Raw genomic sequence first — 16,195 nt, forward strand, 5'->3', positions numbered from 1 at the left:
ACTATTCCAATAACCAGTCGCTCCCGTTCAGCTTTTTAAAAACATCAAGGAAAAATGTTGGCTTAAATAAAAATACCTTTTTTTTTTTTTTTTGCAATTTTGATTACTTATAATATTGTTCAGATCATCAGTCAGCAAATAAAAGTCTGTTTGGAAATTAGACTACAAACTTGTTTGAGACAAAATGGATTTATTTGCATTTGAAAATTAAAGTTTGCATTACTTTAGAGCATATTTATCAACATAATACTCATCCATTCTGAAGATGATTTTATGCAGAAACCCTTAACAAATTAAATTAAATAACAGTGCAAAACAACAACAGAGCACATTAAAAGCTTTATGCAACCTCAAAAAAAAAAAGAAGCTGACTAGAAAACGGGTAACATCACAGTGTGGTACTTTGGAGTGCTCTTACATTGTGTCTAATGTCTTTATTTACTCCCCGGCCAACCAACATGCACCCCCAGCCCCTCACCCCTCCTCCTTACAGCAGTTACATGTCACCACTAATGGACATCAAGTGCTTCCTTTTTGCAGCTCTCTTCTGGACATACATTAGAGACAGAAAACCCATTTCTCCATCCATAAATAGAGCACATACAGCTACATACACACACACATGATATTCAGGCCACTCACTTTCTATAGTGACAGCAGGATGCACTTAACAACCCAAAGATTGTTAACAAGTTAAAAAGAAAGAAATGGCAAGAGGAGGATTAAAAGGATATTGTGCAGATATGTTATTAATCATCTGATTAGTTTGCAATGTTAGAAGTTAAAGTGATTTAAACACAAAACTTCCATTAAAGGTATTATTAATCATGTAATTTGTAACTAAGCAGACTTGTTGCACATTTAAAAAAAAAACATTTAAATTACTCGTGATTCACATGATTAACTCAGATTTTTATCAACTAATTCATGTAATTAAACTGCAATGCTCTGCATTACAGATCCCAAACGTAATCATTTATGTTTTTGTTATTAATAATTCAAAAATTACCTCCTGGATAATGAATTTTAAGAAAAGCTCCCAACAGGATGTGAAAGCAAACATTTAATGAACCTTCCTGGGCATTTTACAGCCGAGTGCATTTCTATTCTTCATAATTATATATTGATCCATCTCAGTCTTGTGAATATTCTTATTGGTAAGAAGAAAGAAAAAGTAAAAAAAAAAAAAATTAGCTCTTTAGTCTCATGTTTATGAAAGCCAAAAAAAAACACCTCAGAAATTGTGTTGTGAAGGATAACAACACAAGTTCTCCAAGTCCAAAAAAAAAGTTTATTTCAGCTTTGTTTGTCCTGAATGTTCATCAGGCTGTTGTGTGACTTTGCTCGCTTGGCTGTAGAAAGACAAAAACAGACACAAAATCTTTTTTTAATAAAGCAGAGATGATCAAAAATGAAGTTGGAAACAAAACAAGAAAGAATCTGAAGCTCAATAAAATGTGTAGTTTTATAACTTTGATGCTTTACCAGGCTAGATCTGCATACAGCACAATCACTGACTAAAGGAAAAGCTCGTCTTTAATCTGAGCATTTTGACCACGTCAGAAAGAACCTACAGTGGTGCTGTGAGGTTAAATTCACCTCATTTCCTGTTTTAGGAATGAAGTCTTTTAATTTAGTAGTTTGCTGTCTCCGTGCTGATTCAGTCTCATCTGATGCCACCAATAATCAACTCTCACATATTGGATTTACAAAATCTACTTTCTGTCTACATGTAGAAATAAATAAACTGTATATTCCACTTAATTTGAAAGTTTGTCTTCTCCATAAACAACAGTGTTTTTATAATGTTCCCCATGGTTCTGAACCTTGGTGACTCTTGTTACTTTGATTCAGGAGAAAAACTGTCACCTTCACGTATTTAATTTAACGTTATTATATTTCATCATCTTCATTTGTACTGGTGTGTTATGCTTACCTGTTGGAATCGGGAAACCGCAGATATCAATTTTGAACCAAAATGTAACAACACAAGCACCATCTAAACACACACTTACAAACTAAAACTCTTCTATAATCTATAATCAAATCCACAATATCACAGTCAATCCACCCCTCCCAAACCTCAACCACAGAGACTCCAAATCCCTCAAATAAACCCAGTCAAAAAATCCCCCTGCGTGTGACAATGGCTGAATTAAGCTGGTTACTCACGGTGTATGAGCTTGCGTTTCTTTTGTTCCGAGTGAAGGAAGCTGCTCAAGTAGAAGATAATGGGCAGAAAAAGTATAAAACTGGACACAGCGATGACAGGAATCGTCTCCCCGCCAATGTAGGAGCAACCAAAGTCCTTGCTCCAGAGTTTGCGGGTCATATTCATCTGAAACGAGTCAACGGGTTCAGTCGCAGCAGACCTCATCAGTCCCAGAACAGCGTTAACTCAACCTGATCAAACCTTCCCTTCAGATGAACATCTACTCTCTGCTGCTATTGTAGATTAGGAACAAGTGCTACTTGTTCCTAATCTTAAGTGGAATGTCATTTTCCTTATTTTATTGAGTGAAAATCAGTTTAGTTCTTTTATTTTTCCTCACACCTGACCAACAGTAAGTAGTTCAGAAAAAAGAAAAAAAAACATGTTTAGACATCTTCCTGTAGGAGGTGCAGTTTTCCCTCTTCATAAAAGACTTCCCCCCCACCCCCCACATCATATACAAATACATACCGAATCCTCCAAGTCAATACACAGGGTGCTATTCTTCTCCATTCCACTGTACAAGTCATTCAGTTCCTTATATGTATTTTTACAGTTTTTGCACAGTTCTGTATGGTTACCCTGTATGGAAGAGTGTAGAAAAAAAAGTCACCAGAGTCTATTTATGGAACAAAATATATGAAAAAGAAAAAAAGGACGGATAGACAACCAGATCATGTCGTACCTCTTTATACTTCTCAAAGCAGGTGATGGTTTGATTGAGAAGAGTCAGGTAGTAAAGTGTGTCATTGTTCGGGCCTTTAAAATCCTTAGTGACACATTCTGTAAAACAGGTATTTCAAAAAAAAAAAATAACAAAAAAATCAGCTAAACAGTTGTAAGATGCATTACAGCATGTGGAGGCATTTTATTACATGTCTCATAAGGTTCTCAAATAATAACGAAAAGTGGGATGAAGACACAATTAGTTCATAATGAGATACTGAGAAATATTTCGAAATACAGCAGATGCGTTAGTTTTTGTTTATTTTTATGACTTGTTACATTTTTGAGGGTTTACTGTTGTATTGAAGTAAACAAAGAGAGTACACTCCAAAGTTAATATCATAAATGAGGTTAATTTTGAGACACTAAAAGGAGAATAAAGCTTTCTCAACCTAATTTGTGGGATTTTTTGTTTTGTTTTTGCAATATTTCTGTTTTGTTTCTAACACCAAATCTCTAAATATAACTTCTCCGACATAAGGAGCAGAACTTTTAGCTTTTTAATCTCATGAATATAAAAGCAGTGCGACTTGTTTTTATTGCATTTTCAGGAGAAGTTTCATTGCAGTAGCAACATAATATTCTTGTTACCCGTCTCTTGTACTCTACATCTGGTCGTCACACTATAATGAGGAGGGGAGCTAATGTTACTGGAATTTAAATCAACACTCAAGATTGGTCAGCAAGGGAATTCACACCCTATGGGACATTTTTCATGTTACAGCCACAAACTTCAATGTATTTTGGAAGAAGGTTTTCTGGTAAGAAAAGCCTAAAATTGAATTTTATGGCATAAAGCTGGTTCTATTTAGTGTTGATGCAGTGGGACTAACTACGAATGCTTGCCACACTTCCCATATTTTTATCTATTCAATGAAGAAAATCTTTATCATTTTTCCTGCACTAAGCAATCGTGCATGTCTATCAGTTTCAGTTGTAGCAACAGTAAACGTGTACCCTGAAACAACAACATTCTTCTGCAGACATAAAAATTTGTAAGTAAATCTCCCATATCTGATCCAGTTATAATCATTGAATTTTATCGCAGCCCATGAATGAGGACAGTTGGAAATTCAAGTCATTACAATCTGGGTCACATGTTTATAGGGGGTGTGCAGTTTAAAGACATGCACACTCTCTATAAAAAAATATTGAAAAAAATAAAAAACACAAGCCAGTGCATGTGTGTTGTTTATAATCCTATAAATCTATTGCTTCAGAACTTACTTTCACAATTTGATTTTTCCCAAATGGTATCCAGGTTGCCGTAGAGAAGGAAGACGAGCATCAGTCGGTCACTGCGCAGAATGCTGTCCCTACAGCTCACATTCCCAGGACCCAACTGAAGAGACAAACACTCAGTTTAAGTATACGTGCAAAAGACATATTTATTTGAGCGCTTTAATACATTTTTATAACCAGTGCAATACAATTACATGGCAGGGAAAAGGGAGCTTCCTCAAATTTCACAGTCACATTACTAAACTCGTGACTGAGTCGACAGCGCATGAGCAAATCCAGCTGAGAGCTTAAAATTAAAACACAGAAAATATATGTGTGTTTCATTTTGTACCTGGTCTGATGAGATGTTCACGAAGACTTCGGAGAGGCTGTTATACCAGGGGGAGCAGTTCTGACACACTCTGACGGGTCGAGCAGCAGGAATCAGACAGTTGACATAAGCTACATACCGCTGACCGAACAGCCGGAGAAGCTCTGAGCAATACTCGCTGATCTCCACGTCCTCGGGGAAGGAGGACAGCAGATTGATGGAGTACGAAGAGTCCACAGCAGGCTTGTAAACAGGCGAGCTGACCACAGCAGAGGAGCCGTGGCTCTGATAACCGGGAGCTTGTAGCGGGTTTGCAGCTGAATCCGAAGCGGTGACGTTCACGGCATCAATAAGTCCGAGAGAATAAATATTTAGAATTATAAGTAGAAAACCCAGCTCATATCTGTGCAGCGACATGGCTGAAAAAAAGTTTTGTTTTGGCCCGTCACTCCAAACAACCCATGACTTCCTCGTTTTCAACCAGCATGGTCATGTGACTTGTGATGTGAAATCTCGCGAGAAAGCCCCGAGTCAAAGTACTTGAACTACAAGCCGGATACGACTTTGAGCATTTAATATTTGATAATTTAAACAAAACCCGAAATAAAGACAATAAATAAACTCATTTAATAAAATCACTGATGTTATTTTAAATAACCTGCTGGTTTTAACAGAGATAGTTTAATTTCTAGTTTGTTTGCTTTTTAATGCACAATAATACACATTTTATTAACTGTAGAGTATTATTTTTTTCATATTGTAAATGTGCCATTTTTGTGGTAACACTTTATTTGAAGGGGTGTGCATAAGACTGACTTGACACTGTCATAATCATGACATAACATCTGCCATGAACATAAAGAAGTCTTTATGTTCATGACCGGTGTTATGTTGTGTTTATGACAGTGTCATGTCAGTCTTATGCACACCACTTCAAATAAAGTGTTACCACAATTTTTAATTCTTGTTGTTCCATTTTTATATTTCCTACCATCGTTTGAAAATATTATTTGCTGCTGTACAGTTTAATTTTCTCAGATTGGGATGATAATCAAATATAAATTTTGATTCCAAAGAGACAACCAGGCATTCAGTTTTTTTATAGGTGCAAATATATATATTTTTAGATTTTTTATTCATTTGTATTAATGCTACAATGAAAAAGTGATTCTTCCATACATGACAGGGAAAATAGAGCTTCCTCAAATTTAGTGACATTATCAAATTTGTGACCGAGTAGACAGCTGCGAGCTTAAAATTAAAACACAAAAAAGACGTTTGTGTTTATTTTGTACCTGGACTGATGAGATGTTCAGGAAGACTTCGGAGGGGTTGTTATACCCTGGGGAGCAGTTCTGACTCACTTTGAGGCGCACTGTTTCTGATATGCAAATGCAAAGCTTAATTGGGGAATCAAAATTAAAAATGTTACCTGAGTGTAACACACATTGCATGTCAGCAACGATGTTTTAAACAGATTTAGGACCGTAAATAAATACATTATTGACCAGTAAGTCATCTGAAATTGAAAGAATATTTCACAACTTGACACCAATACTGCCATCCATCTAAACTGAGCATAGAAAACATCAGAGTAGCCAAAGAGATCTGGAGGAGCTGCAGAGATCCATAGATCCATGTCCCAAGGGGACAACCATTAGCTGTACGATCGGAAATCTACAAAAACAAAGCCATTATTGAACAATGTGATTTCTTCTTAAAGTTTGCTGCAAATCATGTGGAGGACACTGAGCAAGCTGCACAAAGGAACTGTTTGCCATGTAAAACAATTGATGTGTAGCTAACACTGCAAATCATCCTGAAAGTACCATCCCAAATGTCTGTCTGTCTGTCTGTCTGTCTGTCTGTCTGTCTGTCTGTCTGTCTGTCTATCTATCTATCTATCTATCTATCTATCTATCTATCTATCTATCTATCTATCTATCTATCTATCTATCTATCTATCTATCTATCTATCTATCTATCTATCTATCTATCTATCTATCTATCTATCTATCTATCTATCTATCTATCTATCTATCCATTTGTTTACGTGGTGTTGGTCACTACATTTTCAGTGAGGGGGAAGTGTTATTGTGCCTGTTGGAGAGAGATAGCCCTTTCCTCTTGCTCTCCTCATTATTTGCGGGTTCTTGACACCACGCATTTTCGCGACGCGCAGCAAATAATCACGGAGTCAAGGTATAAACGATCTGGGCTCCAATCCTGATTGAGATAATTGTCAAAAACCCCGTCGAAATCAAGCGACCGCAGTCAATGGTCGTTAATGCGAAATTAGCGGCTCTTGATAACTTGAGGCCGCATCAATTCCGCAGTCATCAGAGCCTAATGAAAATAAGCGGGGAGAGAATGAGGCGCTGCGTTCACGGCCCACTCTGATGCCTCCTCTGATAATTCTGGCCCCTGATGCTGCTCCTGCTGCACATGGCACCGGCAGCTCGTTAACTCTTCTTTTCTTGACCAGAGTTCACTATAATTGTAATGTGATGGCCCTCACTCCTTTATTATTTTTTCCAGCGTGGCAGATAAAATAAAAAAGAAATGATTGCATCATGAACTTTAAATGATCTTGCAGGTGGGGGATTTTTGTACAGTTTCATAAATATCGTTAACTTTTTCTGGCTTAACCTCAGCATCAGCAGTAGTGGTAGTTGTTTGTATATCTAATCAATATGTTGATTTTTCCCTAGGTTTTCCTTGTCTTTCCTAATAATCAACAGATCCCAAAGCTGGATGTCTTACAGAAATGACCAAGGAATCCCTTCATTAGCATCTAACAGACAGAAAGATCCAGAGGACAAAAATCACTACATCACTAATTGGGTCCATAAATTAGAGGATGTGATGATGAGGGCTCTTCAGGAAGTAGACATAAGAAGACCCGCATGATTCAGAGCACAACAGTCATGTGTTCTACAATTATACTGTGCAGGGAAGAAGCTGAGAACAGGAAGTAATCTCAGTTTTATGGTGTAAATCCTTTGAATTAAACCTGTGGACTCTAGGCGACCTAGAGATTGGTGAAGATGATTGATCAAAGATGCTCCAACCCGGTGAATTGTTAAAGAAGAAGATTCAGGTTTACCTATCACTGACAGCAGAGATGCAAGTAAATAGGTGATGTGTTGCCAAACTGAATAAATGTACTACTCAAATTAAAGGGTCTGTCTTTGTAAAATGTTCTTTTTATTATTAGCTACTGTAATGAATGACTAATTTTTAAGGGTTTTTACACATCTATGCAATGTGAGCAATGATTTAGCATCTAACTGAAAAGTGGTATCAAACAATTGATAATGGAAGATTATGATGTTCTTTCCAACAGACAAAGCAAAAACATCTAAAAATATGAAGTATGTCATCATTTCGTATTTACTAATTAGTCAATCACACTGTGTAATCCACCTCATAAACTCTTTGTCTTAAAAAAAGATGTTAATTCTATGGAAACATTACTGAAGCAGCTCATACCAAATCTATTTTATTCAAATTATTCAAGTGGAGTAACTTGAAGAGTTAATTTTAAAATGTCTAAAATGATGTTAAAACTAATGCATACCTTCTACCATTAACGGGCAAATGTGGCTCTGTGAGGATAAATTTAATAAGAGAAAAGGTGGATGACATACATTACGATATTGGATATAACTCTGCTTTCCTTTTCAGAAATTAAAGAAAAAAGTTTTAAAGTTTTGACACTACATTCATGATCTATTCAGCATTCAAGTAAAACAAACAAAGGCCTTTCTTAACCACAAAGACATGTTTAACTTGTAGTTTAAATCACTGATTTTGATATGACCCCTTGAACTCAGGTAAGAACAGAAGGGTTAACTCCACCGGTTTTAAACTTGGCTCTTGCATGGGGCGAGAAAGAAATAGCTCTAAAGTTATGCAGAAGTTATTCTTCATCCTTTGGGCCGTCCCTAATCCACCAAAAACCTCATTCATTCATCAGAGAACTGTGCCTCCTTTCTAGTCCCTCCTTCTCTATACAGCATAAAGTCAGACTGCATTTAATGGTTATGTCGGGATGGGAGAGAGGCTTTCTTCTTCCCCTTTTTCTCCAGAATATTGCCCTTTTCGTCCTGTGAGTCTCCCAACCCGCGGGGACCCCCATATTCTTCCCTTCTGCGTCTGACTCGCATCTCAAACTAACCCTGATTTTCACCACTTTGCTGGGAATCGCGGAGAGTGATAATAGAGATTTCGCTTTCATTTTATACGCTTGACTTAGTTATTGTTGCTTTTCTCCTCTCCCGTGATTCTCCTCTTTTCCAGGGATTAGCCCTGACTTCGCCCGCTACACTGGCCCGCCGAAGTGCCCCTGAGCCCCGGGATGACAATTGACACAGATCAAGGCGGGCCTATTCTGTGCCTGTTTGAAAGGAGCCGAGCTGAGTTGGGCTCAAATGGAGGAGTTCTAATTGAAGGAGACTTACAGATGCTCTTTAGTTTAATATCCTGCCAGAAAAGCAAACTTTATTCCATTTTAAGGTGTTCGACTCAAATGTTTGTAATGCAGCTTAGCATGACGGGTGTAGGAACACAGATTATGAAGAAATTCATGGTGAACACAGAGGAAAAATAGCCAATTGATGTAAAAAGATTCCTTTATATGAGGTAATATTAAAAATATAAAGTTATCGTATTAATAAAATGCCTACAAATGATTATTTTCTTCTAAAACTGGAGATTTACAGAATGCATGACCATTTAAACTCACAATCCAAAAATGTTCAGAATGATAGAATTTTCAAAGTAGCATTTGTTGTATTTTTATTATTGCACATAGTTTTTTGGCTTAGGTGCATTTTAAAACCCTTTTGTTAAGCGTGTCCTTGTTCAGTCTATTTCACTTTAGTTGCTCTTGTATTGAAGAGCTTTGTATTTAACTAATTGTCCGCCTGCCGCTTCTTGTGTGCCTGCATTTTGGTCCTTCAACCAACATCACCCTCAATATCACATAAAGAAAGTGGAAATACGGTAATGCAAAAAAATGGATAAGGTTTTAGAACAACCCAGGTCAAGTAAGTAAATGATTACCGCCTACTAAGAGGAAATTGGATGGTGCTGAAGCATTAAAAGGTGTCAGATTAGAACCCGATTTTATTTCCAGTTGCAGTCGGTGCATTTGAGCATATTCAGAGACACGTTGCAGACAATCGGATATTAACTGATAGCCAATATAGAACTAGATAAATGTTGTCTCTTGTCTTATCGCCTTTTGTCCGTTTCTCTTAGTGAATCTTTCTAATTTTCATTATTAAAGAACAATCCTTTCACCTTCCGTCTCTGCATTTGGGTCCAACGTGAAACCAAAATGTGGCAGTTGCTTTTGTTTCTGAATTTCTTTGTCACTTTTTAGTTTGATTAATAAAGTCACACCCTGCTTCTGGTTTGCACTAGTTTCTTGTTTCCGTGTCTTTGCTTCTCCTGGTTCCCTCTGGACTGGACCAGACTGGACTGGACAGTAATTACACTCCCAAGTATCTAAGTTTCTCAGTTTCTTTGGTTTCCTTATGTGCTGTAAGCTTTTCCACCTTTTTCCTCATATCAAACCTCCATTCAGCAATGGGCAACCTTAGTCTTCTTATCATTTTGGTCCTCAACAAACAGGACAGATAAACATGGAGTCTGCTACTTTACTGGGAGTTTAATTGGAATGATGTGTTTTCACCAGATGAGACTAAGAATAGGAAGAAAAAAAAAAACATCCAGACTGGATGACTGTTCAGGAAAGCACCTGGTCCTCTCTGGTAAGTAAGGTGGATGATCTGTGATGCTGTGGGTTTGCTTCTCCTCCAAACCCACAGTATCACAGACCCTGAGAGATATACTGTTAAATCAGCTATTAAATTTGTGTAAGACCTGATCTGGCTCTGAATCTTAAAAAAAAAAAGCTTCGAAATGATTCATTTAAACCATTCTTAACTTTTTCTAATTCTTTAAGTTGTGTTTTGGGGCTGTAGTAAAAGCTTTCCAGGTGTCACTATACAAAGACTTCAGCTCTATTTATGAAATATATGTTCTGCTTTTTTTTTATCAGTCATTCATCATTGAGACTCTGTAAGAAATTAATCTTTGTTGAGGGTGAGTTGTGCACATGCGAGCCAGTTGGGTTAGGATATCTTGTGGAAAAGTCCAGTCTGTGCTCACATAGAGGGATTGGGGGGTGTAATTACCAAACACGAACCCGACAGCAGCGACACAAAAGCCGCATTGACTTCCTCACTGCTGGTCGTCTCCAGGGGATGGTCCCGCTCCCTGCTTACCCTGCTCACCCCGCTCGCCCAGACCGTCACTCCTGAGAGGCAGGACGACTTGTTCCATAACAAGACGCGAAACTGACTTCTTTCAGCTCCAGTGAACTGGACATAAACCCCGACTGACAACCTCCAGTGCCCAAACAGAACAGGGAGGACGGGTGGGCCGGGACGCAGGGGAAGAGAGGTGGGGGCGGCACATTGCTCCCTAGATAAAGTTGTTTTGCATGTTTAATCTCCAAGAAGAAAAAAACAACCTTAATTTTAACTGCTATCACAAATCATCATGTATCTCCTCTGAACCTCTCTGGCATATGTTTACTAGTTATTTTTTCTCCAATTTCATAAATTGTGATTTCTCTCCACAGCCCCCTCCTTGCCACCCGGCCCTCCACTGCCCCCACGCCCCCTCTCTCAGACCTCAGTGTGTTACAGCAATGAAAGCGCGACGTGCTGTAAATGTAATGGGCCGGGGGTGATTGTTTCTGACAAGCAACAAAACACATCGTCCCTCCCCTCAAATTAGTCCCTCAGGAGGGGGTGGGGTAAGGGGTTCACGTCCCAGGAGACACATGAACACGACAGCATGCCAGCATATCGCATGAGCACCCCATGATATTCAATTTCAATGTTAACTGAGAATAGAAACGAGCAATAAATAAGCAATACAAACTAAAAAATGAGTTCTTTTTAAAACTTTGTGCAAGGTGTAATCTTCAAAAAGCACATTTTTGGAGAGGACACCCTCTAATTTAATCTCACGTAAAATGGTTAAACTCACACAGACAGGTCACTTCAGGTGCACATGGAGGTTTGCCCAGACATTTAGTTTAAAAAAAAAAAAGAAAGTGAGTGTGAGAGTTAACACTGTCAATACAAAAGAGAAACAAAAAGAGGCAACACAAGTTTAACCTAAATGAAAGGTGAACAAGGAGAAAATCCTTCGATTTCCAGAAAAAATTGCAGACAAAGACTTGAAGGCTTCTGAATGTGTGATTGAATTGAAATGACTTTTTTTGTTGATAATTCACAATGATTGTTGTGAATTGTCAACAATACAACTGAACTGAATTGGACTACTGTTACTTGGACTTAATACATTCCCAGAAAAATAAAGAGCCCCAAACCAGTGGTGTGGCACAGAGATGGAAGTGTCATGATTTGGAGAAGCTTCGCTGAAACAGGACGTGTCCAGCTCACTACCATAAAAACCCCAATGAGTTCTGACATGTATAGAAGGGATAGACGGAGGCTGGGGGAAATATAATATATATCATTTTCATGCAGAAAAAGTAGCTTAAAATTCTGATTAAGTTAAATCCAAATCATGCCTGTCCACATAAAGAGATTGAGTTGACCAACTAGTAAAACAGAAACAAAATCCATCACCATATGTAATATTTTGATACTGAAATTAAATTGTGTCCAAATTTCCCACATCTAGGGAAAAAAATAATTGTTAAAAGTGGGAATTTAGTTTCTAGAAAATACATGCCGGAAATATATTTTTCCTACGAAAGCAGACTTTGTGTGGAAGCAGGATGACGCTGCCACCGCTATGTTTCGCATTGGTATCATTCATTCAGTGAAGTTTAACATTTTTTAATGCTATAAACAACCTCTGGTGATTGGGAAACTATCAGTCAGTTTTCCAACATTTTGAACATCTAAATGTTTAAAATGTCACATCCCACATTAAGCTACATTATATTGATAGAGATGTATGCATGTTTTCGTGTAGCTTTTTTCTATTTGGATTGAAATGCACATCAAACAAAATAATTTGTAATTTTTTTTTAAATCTGATTTTGAAGGTGCTAATTCCTAACTGTGCAGACGTTCCCTTTGGATATTTTTATTCACAGAGAGCCGGGATTGAATAGGCAGTTAGCTCGTCAGTTTAGCTTTAAAGTAAGCCCTGATTTGTGAACAGGGGGAGAATTTGGAGGAGCGGTTGAGGGCTCGATGTGCAGGGAAGCCTCTCCTGGGCCAAAAGAAAAGGATTTGGCCCAGATGCAGGCAGCGATGTTAACTTTGAGTGGCCCCTGTGGCTCAAGCTTGGCACCCCCTCTTTCTTACTTCCCAAGCCCCCAGGTTGCCTTTGCATGACATCATCCCCAAACTATGCCCCCCATACCCATGTGAATCTGAGCTGTCACAATCGGCAGCCACCCCCTACCCCCCATTAAACTGTACTGCTCTGCAAACCCATACGTTTCTTGTTCTCCCCCCTTTTCCTCCTCTTCTACCACCAATCTCCTCCCTTCTTCTTCTTTCTTAACCCCCAGAAAGGCATTGTTTGAGTCAAGGCTTGATCAAAAAACTGTTGCCCGCCAACCACAGGGCTTTCTGTAAATTCAATAAGGCCACCTTAAAGATTTTCCTAATTAATGGATGACATCTTTGGCTGGAGGAGAGGCGAGGCATTCTGCTCCGGCTCGCTCTTTGTTCGCCTCCTAATTAACTTTCCTAGGTCACTCAGGTCCCCGCAACCTGAGAGTGAAGAGCCCCCATTGAGGAGGGAGTTGTAAACTTACTTTTTTTGCCTCGGCACTTAAAAGGGGAAAGCAACTATAGGGAACAGAAAATATCCTATTTAAGTCCTTTGTGAGTGAACTGCTTGCACATGTTCCAATAAAGGAAGTCTTCTAAATAAGCTGCCGTGTTGCTCTCCACTCCCCCTCTCTCTCCCTTATCCAACCTCTTTCACTCCCAGCTCCACAGAAAGGTTATGAATGATAGCTCTGGGTTGAGGGAGGGGGCGAAGGGCCAAAGGACAGCATCTGGGTATTGTGAAATGGCGAGCATATGAAACTTTGAGGGAATCGGAGGATGGGAAAGCATCGAGGTTCTGATGGTGATTGGGAAAATGTGAATATGAAAAAAGTGCCCTTCTGCCCTTGATATCGTTTGGGTGTTTCTAAAGGTTGCCCTGTTGTTTTTATTTCACTTTAACACTTTATATTTGAAAGGTGCAAAACAACTAAAAGAGGTATTTAAGGCCTTTATGTAATGTGCTTCTAACATCCATCCATCCATTTTCTTTACACCCTTGTCCCTTAGTGGGGTCGGGAGGGTTGCTGGTGCCCATTTCCAGCTAACATTTCGGGCGAGAGGCAGGGTCACCCTGAACAGGTCGCCAGTCTGTCGCAGGGCAACACAGAGACACACAGGACAAACAACCATGCACACACACACTCACACCTAGGGGCAATTTGGAGATACCAATTAACCTGACAGTCATGTTTTTGGGCTGTGGGAGGAAACCGGAGTACCCGGAGAAAACCCACGCATGCACAAGGAGAACATGCAAGCTAAATGCAGAAAGACCAGGGCTGGGAATCGAACCCAGAACCTTCTTGCTGCAAGGCAACAGCTCTACCAACTGCGCCACTGTGCAGCCTGTGCTTCTAACATGTTCACATTTTTTCATTTTTAGTTTGAGTACACGTACTACTGCAAAAATAGAAAATCTTATCAAGTATTTCTAGTGCAGCTTCTAGTGCAAATATCTTAATACACTTGAAATAAGACAAGACTAACTTACATGTATTTATTTCAGCAAAATATCGGCGCTTGTTTTAACTACACGTGTCCTTAATATTGATTTTAAATATTAAAAATTATTTAACTTGCAACAAGACATTTTCCCATGTGCTGCTGTCTTGCTGCAAGAACATCTGGGTACAAATTAGCAGCCAGGGTTCTTTCTGTATGGATTTTGCATGTTCTCCCTGTGGGTGCGTAGGTTCTCTCTGTGTACTCCAGCTTTCTCTCACAGTCTGGAAAAATTACTGTTAGGTTTGTGGTTGTTGGTCCTGTGTGTCTTTATGCTGACCTGTGATGGGCTGGTGACCTGTCTAGGATGTACCCTCTTCTCGGTCATTGACAGGTGTAAGTAGGCATCATATTACTGTAAATAATCTGCTATTGTATAAATGTACAAGGCACGCGTTACACAGTTTATCTTATTGGACTTCTACTTGTAGAGGTTTTGTAGAAGTGAACCTGCTTCTAGTTAAAGTATGCACTTGATCTCAGCTCTTCTGATTTATTTTTAGTACTACTTGCTTTACTTATTTAAAAATATCAGTCGTAAGCCTTCTGCTTTCACAAAGCATTGCCATAGTAACTTTTTGAAATCTGGAAAGCTCGTTGTACAAGCACAGATATTGTAACAAATTTGCGTCATGATTTGGATTTTGCTGTCAGAATTAACAAAAAGTTCTTTAAACATTCATTCAACAAAAAAAGTTCATATTTCTGCCAAATTTTGCTAATTTTTTCAAGCAATAGCATACATGGCCAGTAGCTCAACATGTAACACACATTCATCAACAAAAATAGTTTTCCAAAATGTAAAAACCACCATGAATTTAAGCATTGATTCCATCAGTGAGTCTCTGGTTCTCATCCTGTCCGAATGTCTGTTTATGTATCAGGAGCTTTGAGCTGAACGGCAAGGCGCCTGTCGACAGGGCATGTCCTACGGGGTTAATGACGAGAGGAAGCGGTGACCTCAGATCACGACCGCTGAACCTGACCTGTGGAGTCAGTGGGGGAACAGCGGGAGAAGCAGGGCAGAGGAAAGACTGACGGCTGAGCAGAACTGGACGAACAGCGAAGTGACCGCCAGAGTGACTCCAGGTGAACAGCTGCAGAAGACGAACAAGTTCAGGTCAATCTGTGTTAAACACTGACTTAGTGTCCACACGGTGTGCAAAATGTGTGTGTTTGAAATATATTAAAACACGGTGCAGAATTTCTTTGTGTTTGTTGCAGGCAGAATCATTTTGAATGTTTCTCATATTTTTATGAATGTCCATTACTGTGACCATCACTTTGCAGCTAGGCCCATTTGAAATGAACTTGCAGTGAAAGAGATGTTCCCCAGTGTAAGACTTGTTTGCTTTTTGTTTATTTCTTTTCCTTTTACTCAAGTATTTGCTTTTCAACATTCGGACTTTGCCAAAGGGGAAAAGAAGTTGATCTCAGTTCACGATCATGCTTAACCGTTTCTAATCTTTTTATTTTTATTTGTTGCACTCTAGTTCTACGTTGCTAATATGAACCATATATTCTTCTTAATCAAAGTCCAGTTCAGATTCAACAACAACATTTTTCTGCAACTTGGTATCAGGTGGCACAAAATTCCACAGAAAATATATAAAAAAGTAAATTCAATCTGCTTTTAACCCCTTAACTCCCATGAGGACACCTGTGTCCCCATGGACCAATAAGAAATTAAAAATCAAACACTTGAAAGGTAACGTAAAAAAAACGGTTTGGTTTAAAAAGAAACTTAAAATTGTCGACATAACATTAGCGTATTTTGGTAAGGTGGCTTCAGCTCATGCTAAACTCTTCAGTAAAGACAGATGTTGCCTTGCTAAGAGAGCTGAAGTTCAAAATCTAAAA

General features: G+C 38.7%; 1 protein-coding gene across 1 annotated transcript; it reads right to left on the reverse strand.

The window, feature by feature from the left end:
* Nucleotides 1–1,050: 1,050 nt before the first annotated feature.
* ostm1 (osteoclastogenesis associated transmembrane protein 1) lies at nucleotides 1,051–4,994 on the reverse strand. Its single transcript, XM_008397652.2, has 6 exons — nucleotides 4,512–4,994; nucleotides 4,166–4,280; nucleotides 2,898–2,995; nucleotides 2,684–2,794; nucleotides 2,173–2,338; nucleotides 1,051–1,352 (listed from the first exon to the last, which is right to left on the reverse strand). Exons 1-6 carry the CDS (start codon nucleotides 4,905–4,907, stop codon nucleotides 1,297–1,299), a joined length of 942 nt encoding a protein of 313 aa, XP_008395874.1. The 5' UTR covers nucleotides 4,908–4,994; the 3' UTR covers nucleotides 1,051–1,296.
* Nucleotides 4,995–16,195: the final 11,201 nt, after the last annotated feature.

Source organism: Poecilia reticulata, chromosome 21 (assembly GCF_904066995.2).
Source record: "Poecilia reticulata chromosome 21, P_reticulata-male-v2, whole genome shotgun sequence".
NCBI classification, from domain to species: domain Eukaryota; kingdom Metazoa; phylum Chordata; class Actinopteri; order Cyprinodontiformes; family Poeciliidae; genus Poecilia; species Poecilia reticulata.

Coding starts and splice junctions, on each gene's coding strand:
- ostm1 (XM_008397652.2), bottom strand. CDS start 4,907: ATGTCGCTGCACAGATATGAGCTGGGTTTTCTACTTATAATTCTAAAT. Junction 2,996..4,165: donor GGAAAAATCAAATTGTGAAA/GTAAGTTCTGAA, acceptor CCTGTTTTACAG/AATGTGTCACTAAGGATTTT. Junction 2,795..2,897: donor GCTTTGAGAAGTATAAAGAG/GTACGACATGAT, acceptor TCTTCCATACAG/GGTAACCATACAGAACTGTG.